This window comes from Pinus tabuliformis, chromosome 8 (genome assembly GCF_031772625.1).
Source record: "Pinus tabuliformis cultivar Carrire ecotype Pingquan chromosome 8, CPIR1, whole genome shotgun sequence".
Classification (NCBI taxonomy): domain Eukaryota; kingdom Viridiplantae; phylum Streptophyta; class Pinopsida; order Pinales; family Pinaceae; genus Pinus; species Pinus tabuliformis.
The window spans coordinates 892,466,965-892,487,900 of record NC_142294.1 but is presented as its reverse complement, the minus strand read 5'-3'; the positions used below and the strand labels follow the sequence as shown (position 1 = coordinate 892,487,900).

Sequence of the window (20,936 nt, the reverse complement as noted above, 5' to 3'; positions counted from 1 at the left end):
GTCAAAACGACCTACAAAGTCCTCAATCTCTGCTGAAGCTGCCACGTCCTGGTTCTTCCCCTTCTTCTTCTTCTTCTCCAGACACACAACTGCATAGTGTCCCATCTTTTGACAATTCCAACACTTCACCTTGGAATAGTCCTTCTGTGTGTTCCCCTGTTTACCTTTACCTTTGCCTTTGCCCCCACCACTGCTTGTGGAAGCCTGCTTCTTCCCTTTGCCTTTCTTGCCTCCTGCCACCAGTGCTACATCCTCATCCTGCTCAACTGGCTTGGCTGCCCCAAGCTGACCTTTCCTGATCTCTGTCTGAATGCAATCATCCCAAAACCTCTCCCATGTGGGAAGGGTCTCACGTGCACAAACCCCATCAGCAAAGTTCAACCATGAACGGGGGAGGCCATTCACTGCAATCCGCACCAACTCAGTGGGTGGAATGGCCTCTCCAATCGCTACCAACTCATCTCTCACATTAGTAATCTTTGTGAGATATCCAGCTGCACTAGCATTACCCATCTTAATGTTCTTCAGCTTCTCCTTCAGGACTATCTTCCGGTTCTCATTGGTACTCTGGTAGAGATTGGACAATGTTGTCCACATCTCATGGGCATTGCTCTTTTCTCTCACATGAGGAATGCAATGGCCTTTGATTCTGTCTAGAATCAGCCTCTTACCCTTGTTCTTTTTATTATAAGTTGTCAACTGAGTAGCATCAGTAGGCACAACAACAGGGTTCTGTGTGGTATGCACCATGATATCCCAGACTTCTGCCTCCTCAAAGATACTCTGCATTCTCTCCTTCCAAACGCTGTAATTTGTATGCCCATCCAGCCTATCCTCCACCCTCAATCCCAATGACATCCTATTGTCCTAAAACTGAAAAATAGCACTGCTGTAGTAAAGATAAAACTGTTATTTATGAAAAAATCAGCTTGCTGGAATTTTCTGAGTGAAAAATCAGCGGCTGTAATTTTTCCTTTTGCTGTCCCAAACTGTCCTTCAGCACTCAAGCTCTAATACCATGTAGAAATTTCTCATTTCCCACCCCGGTTTTCAGTTTCTCCCTATTTCTCCCATATAGTTAAATGGCCTTTCCCATAACCATACATTTAACAAGCTGGAAAAAATAAATTTGCTGAAAACACAAATTCTGGAAATTTTACAGAATGCTGGAAATTGCAGAAATAAAAATCAGCAGTAATAAACAGCCATTAAAACACATTTAAACACTGAGATTTTTGGTCAATGTGACCCTGGAAAAACCCCCTACAACTCTTGGGGAAAACCAGTTTGAGAGCTCTTCTTTATTTCTGGAAAATGTCTTTTTACAGTAAGAGAAATATTCAGCAAAAATCAGCAAGCAAACTTTTACAACTTATCTCAGCCTTGCTGAAACTCCGCCTTGCTGAAACTCTGCCCTGCTGAAACTCCGCTGTACAGACTTGCTGAAACTCAGCCTTGCTGAAACTCCGCCCTGCTGAAACTCCGCTGCTGAAACTCCGCTCTGCTGAAACTCCGCTGCTGAAACTCCGCAGCTCACTGTCCAGAAATCTCCCTTGCTCTCTTGCTCTCCTCTCAATCTGCTCATGAAAGAATATGAATGACCTTTTCCTCATTTTCCTCCTTTAATCTAACCCCAAGTGACTTTTGGGTGATCCAAGTGACTTTTGGGTGATGCCTAAATCCAATGGCTGAAATAGATTGAGATCTAAGGCTAAGATTAAATGCTCATTTAAATCTCACTTTTTATTTTTTAATTCACCCCACTTTAATAAAGACCCACTTAGTCATTTATTTCCAAAGTCACTTTTCCTTTCTAATTTTTCATTGATTTTATAAAAGTCACTTTAAAATTAGACTTAGTAACTTTATCACTTAAAGTCACTTTTAAATTAGATTTAACTTTATAAAATTATAAAGTCACTTTAGGAGAAAAATTAAATTTTTTTGGACACTTTTTCCTAGACCAAAGATCAAAGCCTAAGGGAACCACCTGTCCTCCGGTACCAAATTTCAACATTCAACAGTTCCACCAGTACTTGTACAAATTCAATATAACTTGGTCTACTTAGGCTCTATTTGGGCGCTGACATATACAGCAGTACTTGCTACAACTCCAGGTAATTTACTTCAATATGAAAACTATAAATTACAATATCAACCCTTTACTGCAACTACGACACTTTTAACCAATTCTACTAAACAAGCTTCTAGCTATACATGAACCCAGGTACGATATGTTCCTTGCTAGGTTCCTACACTTGCACAGACTCGCACACTCTACTTATACTCGTACTACACCAACTCGCACTTACTACCTGTTCTCGCACCCTCGCTGGCATTTGTTGTTCCTCCAAGTGAGTACAAGGACTCATTCTACCCTTGTTGTAGTTATAAATGATTTGTAATTGCTCAGATAAGACCTTGTTGCCTTTCACTGGATCTCGCTATTCACAAAGGGTCTTAAAGACCCTCACTGTTACAGGAAACTCCTCGATGTGACAAGGAGGCACTTCTTGGGCCACAAACCACCTTTTTCTTCCCCACTGCACTCTGTTGTCCCTTATAGGCCTCGTTGTACCTTTGCTACCACAGGATTGCAAATACAGGAAACTCCGCAGCCTCAAGAAGGTATTTTGATCCTCAATTTCATTCGGCTGTCCACAAAACCTTCCTCCAAAATCTCGTTGTCCAAGAAAAAGGTCTAGTAACTCAACACAGTTCCCTCGCAGCCCAGAAAGATCTCCTTCAAGACTTTGATGCTATCTAAAGAGGCCTTGTTGCCAGAATGAAGATACTTGGTTGTCACAGTTTGAATAAGAGAGCCACAAAACTTCGTTGTCTTCACTAGAGAACTCGTTATCCTTCACAGAGCTTCACTGCCACAAGAGTTATGCTTCCACTATCACAGAAAGGTAGTCCAATAAGCAAAAATTCAAAATTCCATCCAGAAACCCTTGCCCAAAGACAAATAGAGGTGTCAACTAGGGTGGAATCTTTCACCACCGAAATTGACAAAGAGAAAAGGGGTCTAAACCCTCAGAGCTAATGCTCAAAAATAAAGAAAAATGATCCACCATTGACGATCCAAAATGAATCCAAATCTCCTTTATTTATAGACTTCCTTGAGAGGTTTCATTCTCTTAAGTGGTTGAGTGTGTCTTACTCAAAACCCCTAGATTTGGATTTTTTTGCCCAACTTACCCAAAACTCGCCCACAATGGGGGTTTTGGGGTTTTATCCCCTTTTTGAAGGACTATAGCCTACGAGGACTATTAGTCTACAAATTCCATTGGTCGTCATTTTGTTGAGGACATCACATCCATAGATGGCCACAGAAGGATTCAGAGACCAAGATAATGTGGATTTGTCTTAGAAGTTGGAAGATGAATTCACTCGGATAACTTGCCTCTCTAGCTCGACTTCACAAGGTATCTGGTACATAGACAGTGGAGTGTTAGCACACATGACAGGAGTTAGAGACTACTTCTCCAACTACAAGGAGGAGATGGATTTCCAAATACAGATTAGAAACAAGGCAAAATGTACTCTAGTTGGGAGAGATTCCATCGACATTCAGAGGTAGTCAAGCACATGCACCAAAGATACAGATGTGTTGCGTGTGCCAAGTTTAGGCATGAACCTAATTTCAATTTCTGAACTATAGGATAAGGGATATAATGTCTACTTTGTATGGAAGAAAGTGTTCATCAAACAGCAGAAGTGGAAGAAGGTGAAGCAGATTAGGGTTCGAAGCAACAAATTATATAAGTTGCAGCTTGACTATCCAAAGGCACTAGTTAGCAACAATAGTAGCAATGGTAGAGACTTAGGTGAATTGTGGCATAGGAAAATGGGACATTTACACCATGGAGCATTGAAGATGCTCAAGGAGACAGTGATTGGTGTTCTAGAATTAAGCATGAAACAAGATGATGTGTGTAGAGTGTGTGTGCTTGGGAAATTTGCTAAGGCAGCATTCCCAAGAAGTGACAGGTAGAGCAGATGGTGTGTTGCAGCTTGTACATTTATAAATTTACAGGTCGATGTCCACCAGATCTCTCAGAGGGTATGAGTATTTCGTAACCTTCATAGACGACTACGCCAGGATGACCTAGATCTACTTTTTGAAGACAAAGGATGAAGTCTTTAATCACTTCCAAGAGTTCAAGGCTCTTGTGGAGAACGTGATAGGGAAAAAGATCAAGGTACTTCGTACAAATAATGGAGGAGAGTACATGGATAGTGACTTCACGGGGTTTTGTGCGAAGGAGGGCATCAAGAGGGAGTGGACAATTCCATATAATCCACAGTAGAATGGAGTAGTGGAGAGAAAGAACAGGACAATCATTGGGGCAACAAATGCTATGTTGTATGACCAGAACATGCCCAAGTTTCTATGGGTGAAGGCATGTAGCACAACGGTGTACATACAGAATAAGGTTCCTCACGGAGCATTGGGGAAGATAACACTAGAGGAGGTCTTCACGGGGAAGAAACCAGTGGTTGGTCACTTCAGAATCTTTCGCAATATAGCATATTGTCATGTACCAAATGAAAAACGCACTAAATTGGATCAGACTACAAAGAAGGGGTATTTCGTTGGCTACAACGAAACATCCAAGGCATACATGATCTATGTTTCGAGCAGCAGGAGGATCATCATGAGACGGGACGTGAAGTTCTAGGAGGAGAAAGCATTCAAGAGATCTCGCGAGTTGCTAGCAGGTGATTAGTGTGACCTAGCAGAAGCTCCAACAGGTAAGGGGCAAAAGTAGTAGGGACAACAGAGCACGAGTACAGTTACCAGTTCGAGCACTAGCTCAGGTGCAGGTAGTCGAGCAAGTTCGCAACAGACGAAGCAGCAGGGGCAGGATGAGGAGTTGGCAGAAGCACCCACCACCAGTGGTAGAACCAGCAGAGAAGTTCGTCAGGTGCTGAAGGATGCACATGAGTTTGTGGGAGCTCTTAGGATGGACACGAGGGAGTGCAAACAATTAGACAGGTATAAGGCATTGGTGACAGAAGTCATCGACAAGGAACCTTCCAGTTATGAGGAGGTTGCACAACAACAGGTGTGGCAAGATGCCATGGTGGAGGAGTATAGCTCCATCATGACAAACGATGTATGGGAGGTCATGCCTAGAGCTGTGGATAGGTTAGTTGTAGGCTCTAGATGGATCTACAATATCAAGTACATTACAGATGGCAGTGTAGAGAAATACAAGGCTAGGTTCATAGCCAAAGGGTATGCGCAAAAGGACGATAGAGACTACAAGGACACCTTCGCATCAATGGCCAAATATACTTCCATCCAAGCAATGATATCTCTAGCAACGCAAATGGGATGGTAGATTCACCAGATGGATGTCAAGGCAACATTCTTGAACAGGTTGATAGAGGAGGAGGTATATATCAAACGGCCGAAGGGCTTCGAGACACATGAGAGAGGCACACACGTGTGCAAGCTGAAGAGAGTGCTATATGGGCTCAAACAAGCTCCCACGGCATGGTATGGTCGAATAGATAGCTACTTGCATCAAATGGGCTTCCTGAAGAGAGAAGCAGACTCCAATCTCTATTATCTAATGGTCGGCACTCATCCTAGTGTAGTATGTGGATGATATCTTCTTGACAATGTCATCAGGGCTCATAGGGGACTGCAAGAGGAACCTGGCATCAGAATTTGAGATGAAGGATTTGGGGTTGATGCATTACTTTCTAGGCCTGGAGGTATGGCAGACGGACAGGGAGATCTTCCTTGGGCAAGGGAGATATACTATGGAGATCCTGAAGAGGTTCAAGATGCAAGACTGTAGACCCATGCCCACACATATGATTACTAACTAGAGGAAGATAGATGCATCGGAGGACACAAATGTGGACCCAAATTTATATAGGCAGCTCATTGGTTCACTAATGTATCTGGTCAACACTCTCAGTCAATTTATGGTGGAACCTAAGAGGGTGCATTGGACAGTGGCGAGACAGACTTTGAGGTGCTTGTGCGGCACAATCGAGTATGGTTTGAGATATACTCGAGATGATGGTGTCAAATTATGTGGATATACAGATGCAGACTGGGCAGGCAGTTTAATGGATTGGAAAAGCACTTCAGTGTGTTGCTTCAGTATTGGATCAGGGATTGTCTCTTGGTGCAGCAGGAAGCAGAAGTCCATGGCACTGAGTTCTGCAGAGGCAGAATACATGGCAGCTAGCATGGCCACATGCGAAGCTATTTGGCTTTGGAAGCTACTAGTGAGTTTGTTTGGTCAGCGGTTAGACTTGACCAGTATCTACTATGATAATTAGAGTTGCATCAAGGTCTCTGAGAATCTAGTGTTTCATGATAGGTCGAAGCATATCAACATAAGGTACCACTTCATCAGATATTGTGTGTAGAATGGATCAGTTCGGCTACAGCATGTTCCCACAGATCAGCAGGTTGTACATATACTCACGAAGGCCTTGCGCAAGGCGAAGTTTATCTTCTTCATGAATAAGATGGGAGTAGTGGAGAACACCTTCCTCACAAAGAGGGAGTGTTAGTTTTTGGTAGCAACAAATAGTTGTTCTAGTCTCTATGGTGTCTAAGAGGCTAAGGAACACAAAATCTCCAAAACCCATAAAAAGTTTCCTAAGAAACGCATAGAAACACCTCAATTACATTAATTAGCCAATAATTAAATACTGACTAAGTCTAACTTGGGAAATTTGGTTAATTAAATCAGAATTAATTGAGGGAAATCGATTTTGCTCTAGAGATTTGCGGAAAAGCAAATTGATGGATTCAAAATGATCTTAGCCATCGATTGAGATGTGATCATGGTCGTTGGTTGTCCAACAGAAGATTATAAGAGCAAGTCAATGGGGTTTGGAGAAGACACAGAGAACATTCAAGCAATTCGACTTACCCAATTGCAGTGATTCAACAAGGGTGAAATTGAAGCTAGGAAGACACCGAGCAGCTGGGTTTCAACAGAGATTTGGGAGGAAATTTTCCAAAGAAAATTTCCATAGTGATTTCTAGTTTCCAAAGGCAAGGATTTTGATTTATCTACAGAAGAGGAGGTTGTATTCAGCTAGTTCAAGTAGCCAATTTACCTAGTGCGAGTTGCCAGAGAGACATCGTTTCGGTGTGCCATTGTCGGAACTATTTCTCCGAGGCAGAGCGAGTGGGTCTAGCAGCTACTGGAGGTAGTTTGACTTGCAGGGAAGGAGTCCCAGAGGCTGTGTGAATTTCTGGGGAGACAGCAATGCGCATTCTGGCAGGCAATACGAGTAGCCAGAGAGATTGCAAGTTAGCTGAGAGAGGCTAGATCGAGTTGCAAAGGGAGATTTTGAATCTCCAGTTTATTTTGATAATGGAGATCAATATTTGTCGGAGCTTTGCTAGCGAGAGGCAAGCAGATCATTGTACTCTCAAATTGCTAAAGATTAATAGTAATAAAACCCTCATCTACTGCATTGGTTTTCCCTTCAGGGTTTTTCCAGGAATGATTGTCTAAAAATAACGGTGTCAAAAATATTGTGTGTGCGCATTATTTTCACAATTCCAATATTTTATTTTCCGCATCGTTTTTTTTTGTGAATAATTGCAGTGTGAATTATTCGATATTTGTCGTTAATAATTAATAAAAGACAAATAGACTACATAAGTTAAGAGAATAATATCCAGTTGCTACATTCGTGGAAATTTCACAAAAAACCCAGCAGCCTTTTCAATAGAGATTCTTTTGTTCAACAAGAGACGCACCAAGACCTATGGTCAAACTTGGTCTTCCCCTCCAAGTCAAGCCTCCCAATCTGATCCAGCAATTCGCTCTGCTTGTCTTGACCCAAAATTTCAGCCATCCTGCATGTTGAAATTTGGTACCGGAGGACAGGTGGTTCCCTAAGGCTTTGATCTTTGGCCTAGGGAAAAGTGTCCAAAAGAATTTAATTTTTCTCCTAAAGTAACTTTATAATTTTTTATAAAGTTAAATCTAATTTGAAAGTGACTTTAAGTGATAAAGTTACTAAGTCTAATTTTAAAGTGACTTTTATAAAGTCAATGAAAAATTAGAAAGGAAAAGTGACTTTGGAAATAAATGACTAAGTGGGTCTTTATTAAAGTGGGGTGAATTAAAAAAATAGAAAGTGAGATTTAAATGAGCATTTAATCTCAGCCATTGATCTAAATCTATTTCAGCCATTGGATTTAGGGATCACCCAAAAGTCATTTAGGGTTGGGTTAAGGGAGGAAAAGGAGGAAAAGATCATTCATTCTTTCATGAGCAGATTGAGAGAGAGAGAGCAAGAGAGCAAGGGAGATTTCTGGACAAGGAGGAGAAGGAGGCAGCAGCTTGGCACACATACCAAGGCAGCATTTAAGCAAATCCTTACAGCTGAATGTGCAAGCAGTAAAAGGCAGATTTTTCTTGAGCAAACAGCAAAAGGCAGATTTGTTTTTGCACAGAAATCGAGGCAGCTGATTTTCTGCACAAAAATCGAGGTCCGTACAGCCTGTCCGTACAGTCCGTACAGCCGTCCGTACCGTCCGTACAGCCGCACGTACCGTCCGTACAGTGGCCGTACAGCATTGTGTTGCTGTTTGGAAATTTCTGGTGGGCTGTGAGGCTCAGAAATCGAGATAAGTTGTAAATTTGTTTGCTAATTTTTGCTGATTTTTGCTGAAAATTTCTCACTATAAAAAGGCATTTCCAGAAATAAAGAAGAGCTCTCAAACTGGTTTTCCCCAAGAGTTGTAAGGGGTTTTTCCAGGGTCAAGTTGACCAAAAATCACTGAGTTTAAATGTGTTTTAATGGCTGTTTTTAATTGCTGATTTTTATTTCTGCAATTTCCAGCACTCTGAAAAATTTCCAGAATTTGTGTTTTCAGCAATATTTATTTTTTCAGTCTGTTAAATGTATGGCTATGGGAATGGGCATTTAACTACATGGGAGAAATAAGGTGAAACTGAAAACCGGGGTGGGAAAACAGAAAATTTTACATGGTATCAAAACTTGAGTGCTGAAGGGAAGTTTGGGACAGCAAAAGGAAAAAAAAATACAACTGCTGATTTTTTCACTCAGAAAATTCCAGCAAGCTGATTTTTCATAAACAGCAGTTTTATCTTTACCACAGCAGTGCTATTTTTCAGTTTTAGGACAGCAAGATGTCATTGGGATTGAGGGTGGAGGATAGGTTGGATGGGCATAGAAATTACAGCGTCTGGAAGGAGAGAATGCAGAGTATCTTTGAGGAGGCAGAAGTCTGGGATATCATGGTGCATACAGCACAGCACCCTGTTGTTGTGCCTACTGATGCTACTCAGTTGACCGCTTATAATAAAAAGAACAACAAGGGTAAGAGGCTGATTCTAGACGGAATCAAAGACCATTGCATTCCTCATGTGAGAGGAAAGAGCAATGCCCATGAGATGTGGACAGCATTGTCCAATCTCTACCAGAGTACCAATGAGAACCGGAAGATGGTCCTGAAGGAGAAGCTGAAGAACATTAAGATGGGGAATGATAGTGCAGCTGGATATCTCACAAAGATTACCAATGTGAGAGATGAGTTGGCAGCGATTGGAGAGGCCATTCCATCCACTGAGTTGGTGCGTATTGCAGTGAATGGCCTCCCCCGTTCATGGTTGAACTTTGCTGATGGGGTTTGTGCACGTGAGACCCTTCCCACGTGGGAGAGGTTTTGGGATGATTGTATTCAGACAGAGATCAGGAAAGGACAGCTTGGGGCAGCCAAGCCAGTTGAGCAAGATGAGGACGTAGCACTGGTGGCAGGAGGCAAGAAAGGCAAAGGGAAGAAGCAGGCTTCCACAAGCGGTGGTGGAGGCAAAGGCAACGGTAAAGGTAAACAGGGTAACTCACAGAAGGACTATTCCAAAGTGAAGTGTTGGAATTGTCAGAAGATGGGACACTATGCAGTTGTGTGTCCGGAGAAGAAGAAGAAGAAGGGGAAGAACCAGGATGTGGCAGCTTCAGCTGAGATTGAGGACTTTGCAGGTCGTTTTGACCGGGAGTTTGCGTTCACTACATGTGAGTCCTCTGGTGCAGGATCACCTGCCACACAGGTTCAGAGGGAGCATGCTTTTCCCTCGATTAGCGGAGCATCTACAGGTATCTGGTATGTGGATAGTGGGGCTTCACGCCACATGACAGGAGTCCGGGAGTACTTCTCAGAGCTTTCAGAGAGTGGCACTGATATTGAGGTAGTACTCGGTGATGACAGAGTTGTTAGAGCAGTCGGGGTGGGTACACTGACATTTCAGAGGGAGTCCAGACCTCCCTTGAAAGTGTCAGATGTTCTTTATGTGCCAGGGATGAGGAAGAACCTCATATCCGTCTCAGCTTTGGAGGACAGAGGATATGAGGTACTGTTCAGGGGAGGACAGGTGTTGATGTATCCCAGGGGCACTCCAGCTGATTCAGCTAGAGTGATAGGTGTACGCCATGCAAAGGTGTACAAGTTTGCATTCCAGCCCCTTTTGGCATTGAGCAGTAGTACCGACAGCAGAGCTAGCAGTTCTGAGCTGTGTGAGATTTGGCACCGCAGGATGGGACACATGTATCATGGAGCCTTGAGGACATTGCGGGAGATCACCACAGGTGTGCCAGATTTCAGTACTGATCACTTTGATACTTGCAGAGGTTGTGCGATGGGCAAGTTTGCCAAATCCCCTTTTCCCAGCAGTGACAGCAGAGCGACGGGGATACTTGATTTGATTCATTCCGATGTGAGCGGTCGGATGTCTCATGTTTCCTTGAGTGGATATGAGTACTATGTGTTATTCATTGATGATCACTCCAAGAGGACCTGGATTTATTTTTTGAAGACCAAGAGTGAGGTCTTCAAGCGGTTTCAGGAGTTCAGAGCTCTTGTGGAGACTCAGACAGGTCGAAAGATCAAGTCCTTGAGGTTGGACAATGGAGGAGAGTACACCCTTGGAGAGTTTGTTGACTATTGTGCGGAGGCAGGCATTAGGAGGGAGTTCACTGTTCCTTACAACCCCCAGCAGAACGGAGTTGCAGAGACGAAGAACAGATCCATCATAGGGGCTGCTAAAGCCATGTTACATGATCAGGGGTTGCCATTGTTCTTGTGGGCAGAGGCCTGCAACACAGCTGTTTACTTGCAGAACAGGAGTCCGCATCGTGCCTTGGGGCACATGACTCCGGAGGAGGCTTTCTCTGGGAAGAAGCCTGATCTTGGTCATCTTCATATCTTTGGATGCATTACATACTCCTATATACCCAAGGAGAAGAGGACCAAACTAGAGCCCACCCCAGAGAAGGGTATCTTTGTGGGCTACAGTGAGACCTCAAAGGCCTTTCGGATTTACATTCCTGCACAGAGGAGAGTTGTTGTCAGACGGGATGTGAAGTTCGAGGAGGACAGGGCCTTTAGGAGGTCACGGGAGTTAGAATATCTGGATCAGCCAGACCCTCAGCAGCAGTTGAGTCAGTCGCAGGGATCCAGTGGGCAGGGATCAGGAGGATCCGGAGGTACATCTATGAGGATGTCAGGTCCATCAGTGAGCAGTGGCTCGCCGAGCCAGAGGGGTGGTGCTCCGGGCAGCATGCAGAGCAGTTCACAGAGCAGTTCACTAGGGAGTCCACTGATGGACAGTTCACACGGTACCTCAGCTTCTACAGGTTCAGGTGCAGGCAGGAGGACAGCAGACAGACAGTCAGGAGTTCAGGCTACTGATGGTGATGAGGAGGAGGAGTTTCATTCTCCTATGGGAGAAGCATGCTCAGGGAAGAGGAAGCCCAAGTGGCTTCAGGACACCTTGAGAGATGCCACATCTGTTGCTGAGCCGAAGAGGCCGGTCAGAGAGAGTAGACCACCTGAGAGGTTTTGTAGTTATATGGCGATGGTTACCAGCATCCTTGACTCTGAGCCTTCTAGCTATGAGGAGGCAGCTAGCCAGCAGGTCTGGAGAGAGGCCATGCAGGAGGAGTATTCTTCTATCATGAAGAATGATGTTTGGGAGGTGGTGCCGAGGCCTGAGGGAAAATCCGTGGTTACTTCCAGATGGCTTTACAAGGTAAAGCATGCTGCAGATGGCAGCATTGAGAAATTCAAAGCGAGGTTTGTGGCTAGAGGGTTCTCCCAGGTAGAGGGAGTTGATTATGAGGAGACCTTCGCTCCCGTGGCTCGATATACTTCGATCCGCTCCATTATATCGATAGCAGCAGAGATGGGTTGGAAGATCCACCAGATGGATGTGAAGACCGCATTTCTCAATGGCTTCATACAGGAGGAGGTGTACATTGAGCAGCCACAGGGCTTTGAGGTGCATGGGAAGGAGTCCCATGTGTGCAGATTGAAGAAGGCCCTTTATGGCCTGAAGCAAGCTCCCAGAGCTTGGTACTCCAGGATAGATGCATACTTGCAGGGGATGGGTTTCACAAAGAGTGAGGCAGATCCGAACCTTTACTTTATTGTGATTGGTGAGGAGCCTCTCATTCTGGTGATGTATGTGGATGACTTGATCATTACAGGTGCAGAGAGACTCATAGAGCACTGCAAGAGAGATCTTGCGGCGGAGTTTGAGATGAAGGACATCGACTTGATGCATTACTTTTTGGGTTTGGAGGTGTGGCAGGAGGAGGGGCATTTCTTCCTGGGGCAGGGGAAGTATATTGTGGACATCCTTAGCAGATTCCACATGGAGGATTGTAGACCCATGTCGACACCGATGATCACCAACTGGAAGAAGCTTCATGCTTCGGATTCCGAGTTGGTGGATCCCACATTGTACAGGCAGCTGATTGGTTCCTTGATGTATTTGGTCAACACTAGACCAGATATCTGTTTTGCAGTCAACACGATGAGTCAGTTTATGTGTGAGCCTAGGAAGGTTCACTGGGTGGCTGCAAAACACATTTTGCGGTACTTGCAAGGGACAGTGGATTATGGTTTGGACTACAGGCAGGGAGATGGAGTGAGATTGGCAGGATACACTGATTCTGATTGGGCAGGTTGTGCTTCTGATAGGAAGAGCACTTCAGGGTGTTGTTTTGGGTTGGGTTCAGCAGTAGTGTCATGGTTCAGCCGGAAGCAGCAGTCAGTAGCACTGAGTTCAGCGGAAGCAGAGTATATGGCAGCCAGTCTAACTAGTTGTGAGGCCATCTGGCTTCGCAAGATGTTGTTTGGCTTATTTGGTCAGCCGTTGAGACCTTCAGTGATTTACTGTGATAATCAGAGTTGCATTAAACTCACGGAGAATCCAATATTTCATGACAGGTCAAAGCATATCGGGATCAGATATCATTTCATCAGAGACTATGTTCAGAAGGGAGCTGTGAAGCTTGAGTATATTTCCACTGATGAGCAGGTTGCAGATATTCTTACCAAAGCCTTACCACGGGGCAAGCATGTCTACTTCAGAGACAAGATGGGTGTGGTGAGGAACACCTTCCTCGGTAAGAGGGAGTGTTGAAATTTGGTACCGGAGGACAGGTGGTTCCCTAAGGCTTTGATCTTTGGCCTAGGGAAAAGTGTCCAAAAGAATTTAATTTTTCTCCTAAAGTAACTTTATAATTTTTTATAAAGTTAAATCTAATTTGAAAGTGACTTTAAGTGATAAAGTTACTAAGTCTAATTTTAAAGTGACTTTTATAAAGTCAATGAAAAATTAGAAAGGAAAAGTGACTTTGGAAATAAATGACTAAGTGGGTCTTTATTAAAGTGGGGTGAATTAAAAAAATAGAAAGTGAGATTTAAATGAGCATTTAATCTCAGCCATTGATCTAAATCTATTTCAGCCATTGGATTTAGGGATCACCCAAAAGTCATTTAGGGTTGGGTTAAGGGAGGAAAAGGAGGAAAAGATCATTCATTCTTTCATGAGCAGATTGAGAGAGAGATAGCAAGAGAGCAAGGGAGATTTCTGGACAAGGAGGAGAAGGAGGCAGCAGCTTGGCACACATACCAAGGCAGCATTTAAGCAAATCCTTACAGTTGAATGTGCAAGCAGTAAAAGGCAGATTTTTCTTGAGCAAACAGCAAAAGGCAGATTTGTTTTTGCACAGAAATCGAGGCAGCTGATTTTCTGCACAAAAATCGAGGTCTGTACAGCCTGTCCGTACCGTCCGTACAGCCTGTCCGTACAGCCGCCCGTACCGTCCGTACAGTGGCCGTACAGCATTGTGTTGCTGTTTGGAAATTTCTGGTGGGCTGTGAGGCTCAGAAATCGAGATAAGTTGTAAATTTGTTTGCTGATTTTTGCTGATTTTTGCTGAAAATTTCTCACTGTAAAAAGGCATTTCCAGAAATAAAGAAGAACTCTCAAAAGGGGGTTTTTCCAGGGTCAAGTTGACCAAAAATCACTGAGTTTAAATGTGTTTTAATGGCTGTTTTTAATTGCTGATTTTTATTTCTACAATTTCCAGCACTCTGAAAAATTTCCAGAATTTGTGTTTTCAGCAATATTTATTTTTTCAGTCTGTTAAATGTATGGCTATGGGAATGGGCATTTAACTACATGGGAGAAATAAGGTGAAACTGAAAACCGGGGTGGGAAAACAGAAAATTTTACACTGCAATTGCCAGTCACTCCAGAATTTCGGCCCCTCCAATTGCCCCATAATTTCAGCCAAATGCCCAGAAAAACTACGAACCAGAGAGAGAAGAGTCTATCCACACGTGCGAGTTGCAAGAGAGAGAAGAGAAAGTCAATTCATCCTTCTATCCGTCCTATTTGTCCTTCTTGTCCTTTGCTTGCTTGCCCATAACTTGTCTTGTGTGAGAGAATGCAAATGCCCAAGTGGAGGAGGTCAAACTGCCTTTATATAGTAGTTTTTCTTGGCTGAATGGGTGTGTCTTTAGCCAGGGCTGACTTGACTTGGAGGGAGGCCGACTTGACAACTTTTGGAGCCAAAAATTACATTTCAAAAATTCAAATTTTCTTCTTTAAAAAGTTGCAATGGGACTTTGACTCAAAATAAATTTTCTTTTGACTCTAGCATTTAAAATATGCTTTACAATGATAAATACAAATACATCAAGTGACCAAATATACATTATGAAGATCGACCATAGTTACAAATTCAACACCTTTCCACTATAATGTAACTACCAGGGAGGTTGCAGGATCCATTTCCACCAAAGCTTGTGGATTACTAGCACTATTGCGGCTGGCAGTTAATATCGCCCTCCATCTAGAAAACTAGGAAGAAGGGGGAAATCTATAGGCACCATCAAGGTACCAACTTCCTCAGTCTGAATGCTTAATTTGTTGGAAACTGAGGGGAATTTATTTCTCTGGATAAAAATAAATAAATAAAAGTCATTCTTGGATGATTTGGGAATAGAAACATGCTAGATAAAGATCAGTTGATGTTACAAGAAGGAACGATTATTGGTCAAAACCCAGTGTCTTGGCCCAAATGAAGATGACAGGCCTTCTTACCTAATTGGAGATAAACAATTCTACTCACCCAATGGGGATAACAGTGCCTCTTTGCCCAAAGGAGATGACAAGGAGAGTTGTTCCTACTGCAAAAAAGTCAAGAATTAATGTGCCATATCTTCCCTCCAAGGTAAATCTCAAAGAAGAGAATAACCAATAGAATGCTAGATGACTTGTTTACACAGCCCTTGCAAATTGCGCTCTTCATTTCTCTATAGGCTAATTACTTCCCTTAATGCCCTGCATGTACTTATCATGTGTTATTTGCTGATTGGACACAAGACCCCAATTTCTACCTTCCGATTGGCATCTAGGTTTTCTGATCTTAGAATAGTCCAAGGGTTGTCGTGATCAGCTTAAGGATAAGATTGCACAGTTTCTTCTTGACTTTTTGTACTTATGGACACAGACTCGTTTTTGTTGAGGAATGATACCTATACAGTTCAGTTGTCATAATCGTTAGACAACCTCAGATATCGTATTCATATATGTAACCATATTCAGCCAGAAAAACCAGAAAAGGATAAAACTGATGTTTATCATCCTATATACTTCAGAACCCAACAGCTCTTTTGATCCATTTAAAAACGCATTGTGTCATACTTAAATATATATACAAGTGACTCTGTAGTGATGCTAGTGCAGGCACTTTGTTGTCAATCTCCATAGTACATACTCCCAGTCCCCTTTGACAAAACCACTCCAAGCAATTTAACATGTTAATGCCATTGAACAAATAAACTTCATGGAGATCTGTGCATTCCATTCATTTATGCGAACAGGCTACCCAAAGAGGATGCATGAAAAAATTTACTTTACTTCCTGCTGTAGTTTCAAAGTGTCTAAGAGAATATCATACCAGTTGATATGCAAAGTATATGAACATCAAGCTGGCACACTGATGTCAGGTACAAAATAGTGGGAACAAAGAACCTGTTTAAGAAAGAAGGGATTTCTATGATCAAGATGAGATGTTGCAAGATAGGACAGTAAAGAATATACTGACTTCTAAAAAGAAAGATAATACCGAGCAAATGAATCTTCGATATACAGCAATTGTGGAAAACAACATAATGCATGAACTCAATTCGAAGAGATGACTGGAACTTGAAATTAATTGTGCTATAAGATGACATCATTAGCGCACCAAAACCGTATCCACATCAAAATTGATTTCTGTTTCCTATCGCAGCATGCAAATATGTAAATACGCAAGCATCAACAAAAAGATCTCCGAGAAAAAAGCAAAATAGAAAAACAGTATATGTGACATGTTCCCGCCACTCTCACAGGAATAGGCACTGCCATTTGACATTCTCATGCTGAACATATGTCGTCTATTATTGCATTTACAAAAAGTCTACCAAGTCGTAGAACTAAGACCTTTACACCTTTTATCGCAATACTGTGCCACAAAACTAACTAATTGAGAATCTGGGGACAGCCGTGAGGTTGCAAGAGCTCGCGGTCAACAGAAAATCAATATAATTGTATGATACCAAGTAGATACTCCTCGCATAATTAATCTTTTCTAGTAACATGACTTCTTCCAATTGCGTCCTTGGTATTTTTATGAAAATTGATGGTCTGTGTTTGCCAGATATCAGGAGGTTTTTATAGCTGTGAAAACAATTTCAAGATTTCATTTTCGTGGCATCTCCGAGTTTTTTAATGGGCATGTGGGGATAGCATAGGAATGAAAAAGATCATAGATAATGAATGCAAACAGCAAGGAGTAAGATGCATTTTTCAGGCCATTATCAGCAAGCATAGTTGTGGGTCATAATCAGAAAAGGATTTGCAAAGTCCCTGCCTTTGAAAATACCACTTGACATGTAAAGAAAAAATCATATTACTCTAGAGAGTAATGATGTCGCTGAACTAGGAAAGCAAATGACAGGGATATCATAAAAGCATCCTTCAAGTGCACAAAAAAAATCTAAGCTGTTACCACACAGTCCAATGAGCCTATGTTGTTTGAATAAACGCTTTCGACCTTCATTTTTCACAAAAAACGGAATTTCCTTGTGAAAGGAAGCTAAGGGCTTTTACAATACTTTCAATGCCAAATAATATGGTGTGTTTTAAATGACTTACATCGATTCATCGTCCGGGTGGGCAGTGACAAGCAACACAGACTTCTTCCGTCTTTTCTCATCTGTTAACAACAATGACGATTATATCATACTTTAAATTCCCTTCCATTTTCACTGCAAACACTGCAAAAACTCACCATTGCCATCCCCCTCTAACAAGAATGGGGTTTTGAATTTGGACACGGTATATGGTCCCACGATTAGTTTGAACAGGGAAGTCATCCAGAGCACAACCAGGGAAGCCATAACACAAATCGCCACCATTGCTGTCATCGTTTTTGTTTCATGTGGCAAAATAAACAACTGTTAGGTATAAATGGCTCTGTGAACGGGGAGATCATTCATGGTCATGAAAACTTTTTCCAGGGCGTTGATTTTAAAATTAAGAATGGGAGAATTTGGTGCCCCGCCTGAGTGTTGGAATTTGCTAAGCATCCTGCGCCTACCCTAAAAAAAATCGTTTTCAGTTTGTATATTCTCCGTGGCATTACGTTCCCTTTAAAATTGTCTCAAAAAATCTAAAATCGTTTTCAGTTTGTATATTCCCCGTGGCATTGCGTTTCCTTTAAAATTGTCTCTAAAAATCTTGTTAAAATATTTAATTTTAACTGATGAAAAATAAAAGCTAAAATTCGTTTAATAATTTGCAAGCATCACATGGCTCATAGAGAGATGAAAGGGATCTGCCACCAATGACAACCTCAAAGTTCAGAAATCTGGATTTAATTGTAAAAAGCGATGAAAGGTTACTTTAGAATTGATAAGTTTGATTTTCTAATAAATATTTTATATATTTTTAATTTTGATAATATGATGCTATTTATATTATATTGAAATTGTAATTTACAATGCAAAAAATTAAAATGTGTAAAGTTTACAATATAATTAATGAATTAATATTATATTTATAAAAAGAATTGAGTAAATAATTTATTTATTTATTTATAAAAATATTTTATCAAAATCTTAACCAAATTTGATGAGCAAAATGTTTATCAAATTCCAAATTTGTTTTATGTATTGGTAATTACTTATTGCTCAAACATAAAAGTCCTCTAATATTGTGGGTGCCACAAAAAAAAGTATTGGTGAAGATGTGAGTGATGCATTGTAGGATACACTCTAACATGTTGTCATCTTTATATATGTTGAATGTTAATGCTCAAGGTTAAACTTATGTGTAAGAACGTTAGCGACATATCGTACGATACACTTTAATATGTGGTCCTCTCTATGAACAACATGAGTTGATAACTTGTCATTCTAGGATGAACATCCCAAACAATTTTGTAAGGTTAATCATGCTCACACGATATTGACATACATGTCCTGTCATGCAATGCTTACACCCTATTGCCCACCCAAGCAAGTGACCCCCAAGGGAAAATTGTTTCTCCCATTTTATTCAACTTCCTAGTCAATAACCCTATGTGATCTATAAATAGCTAGCCTCAAAGGCGCTCCATCTATGGTTCAGTCAGTGCGTTGTGTGACACCCTCCCTTTTTTTATTTTGTTAAATGATGGGGTGCCAGCATTGATGCTATGAATTGAAACTTTATTATGAGATGTAATGTTTTATTTTATTAATAAAATATGCTAGAACTGAAGGAAGGGGGGGCAACCAAGAGATTATGATGCCTTGAGAGGAAAATACATACCTTGAAATAATAATTCCCTTAATGTGACAGTTGGGAAGATGAAGGGTCAAGGTGTATTTATAAAAATGAAATAGAAGAGTCATTAAGGAGCTTTTTTCTCTTTTTGCCTTTTTGTTCTGAGCATTACTCAATTATTCTTCTCGTACACTCATTTTTCCCCCTCACTCAAAAATTTGAATTAGCATGAGAATTGTTGAGAGCTTGTGTAACATGAATTGAATGTGTTGTAGAGTTTTTTCCTTGGATTGGATAGCTCTAAGGATTGGGAGTGGACCTATTTGTGTGTGGCACAAAGAGCACTAAAGAAGGGAGGGTCAAGGGACTATAGAGATAAGAAAAGAACTTCGTTGTGTTGTGTAGACTTGCATGGTCATTCGTGAATGTCTACAAGCTTGGTCAAGGAATGGAGAGGTTGAACACAAAGATTATTTCCTCTATGTAGAGGAGAGTGGCCTTCACTTTTTATGTTAAATCTAGTCTAAAAATTGTGTGATAAATCCATGAGTTGAATTTTCCCTTCAACGCATCAAGATCTAGCTCGAGGGTGGTTATCTATGAGAAATATTGCAACATAGTTGAGCCTATGGTTGGGTGGAGAGTGGCTCACCCTTCTTCAAATCCTGATTGCAAAGGATTTGACTCAAGATAAGTATATCTTATGAATGATTATTTAATTGCTCTTTTTAACATGTTTATGTGTACATGCATTTACCCTTCAACAAAATTATCATGGCTATAGTTGTTATATTATTCAGTTGTAGCTTTATATATGTTAAATTGTGTAACAACGTTGGTTGAGGAAGATAGGCTTCCTAGATGCATCTTTAAATAGGTCAAGTTGGCATTTTTGTTATAAATTTTCTTCGAGGAGGTTCCAAAAGCTAAAAAATTGAACCATATTTAGGGGATATCCCGTTGATCATATGCTCTAACTTTTAAATCTTTGGTTGCGACATTTTAAGAGATATGATCAAAAGAAGTGGAGCTTCTTGGATGTTCCTAAAATCATGCATCAAATATGTAATGTTGTAATTTATGCTATAACTTTTCTTTTGGGATGTTCCCAAAGCTAAAACGTGGACCATAATGAGGGAAGATTTTGTTGATCAACTAGTCCAACTTTCAGACCTTTGCAATATTTTAGGAGATATGATCAAAGGAGTTCATGCTTCTTGGATGCTCCTAAAATGATACATCAGACAAGTCATATTGACATTTCTGCTATAGCTTTTCATCTAAGAGGTTCTAGAGGCTAAAATTGGGACCATAGTGAGGGGCACTCCCACTAATCATCTAATTCGGTTTTTAAAATTTGAAATGCTATAATTTAGGAGATATGCCCTAAGGGAGTTGCTATGTTAGTTTGCATGCAAAGTGTTTGAAGAAATGTTGAAATGGTATAATGATTCATTGCATATAAATTGTTTGATGAAATTCCCTAATGAAATTGTTGTTTTGTGGAAGGGGATAGTATTGTTGTATGTTGGAATTATTGTATGATGGTATTGTTGTAGCGAATGTATGCATATTTACATGCAAAACATTTGAAGAAATGTGTTAAAGGTGTTTAATTACAATTTGGATACAAACTATTTGATAAAATACCTTAATGACAAAAATCAAAAGTTGTATGATTGAGTGGTATATTCCAATTAGTATGTTACAAGTGAAATCGGAGCTATGTTTCTTATTTAATTTGATACAAAATGTTTGACAAAATGTCTACAAGAAAAAGACTACTTAATTGGTTGAATACAAAGT

The 20,936-nt window shown here is 41.1% G+C and overlaps 1 protein-coding gene across 3 annotated transcripts in view; it reads right to left on the bottom strand.

Annotated features, from left to right (window-relative positions):
* The window catches only part of LOC149238416 (uncharacterized), a 335,656-nt gene extending 317,617 nt beyond the window's left edge, over positions 1-18,039 (bottom strand). The window contains exons 1-3 of one of the 3 annotated variants that reach the window (XM_089373034.1): positions 17,653-18,039; positions 17,517-17,577; positions 16,279-16,352 (exon numbers count right to left, since the gene is read on the bottom strand). In XM_089373034.1, the coding sequence (XP_089229160.1) occupies positions 16,279-16,352; positions 17,517-17,577; positions 17,653-17,788 (271 nt within the window). In that variant the 5' untranslated portion in view covers positions 17,789-18,039. The remainder of the gene's footprint in view (positions 1-16,278; positions 16,353-17,516; positions 17,578-17,652) is intronic. The other 2 variants (XM_089373036.1, XM_089373035.1) reach the window with 2 other exon arrangements.
* Between the last annotated feature and the right edge of the window lie 2,897 nt (positions 18,040-20,936).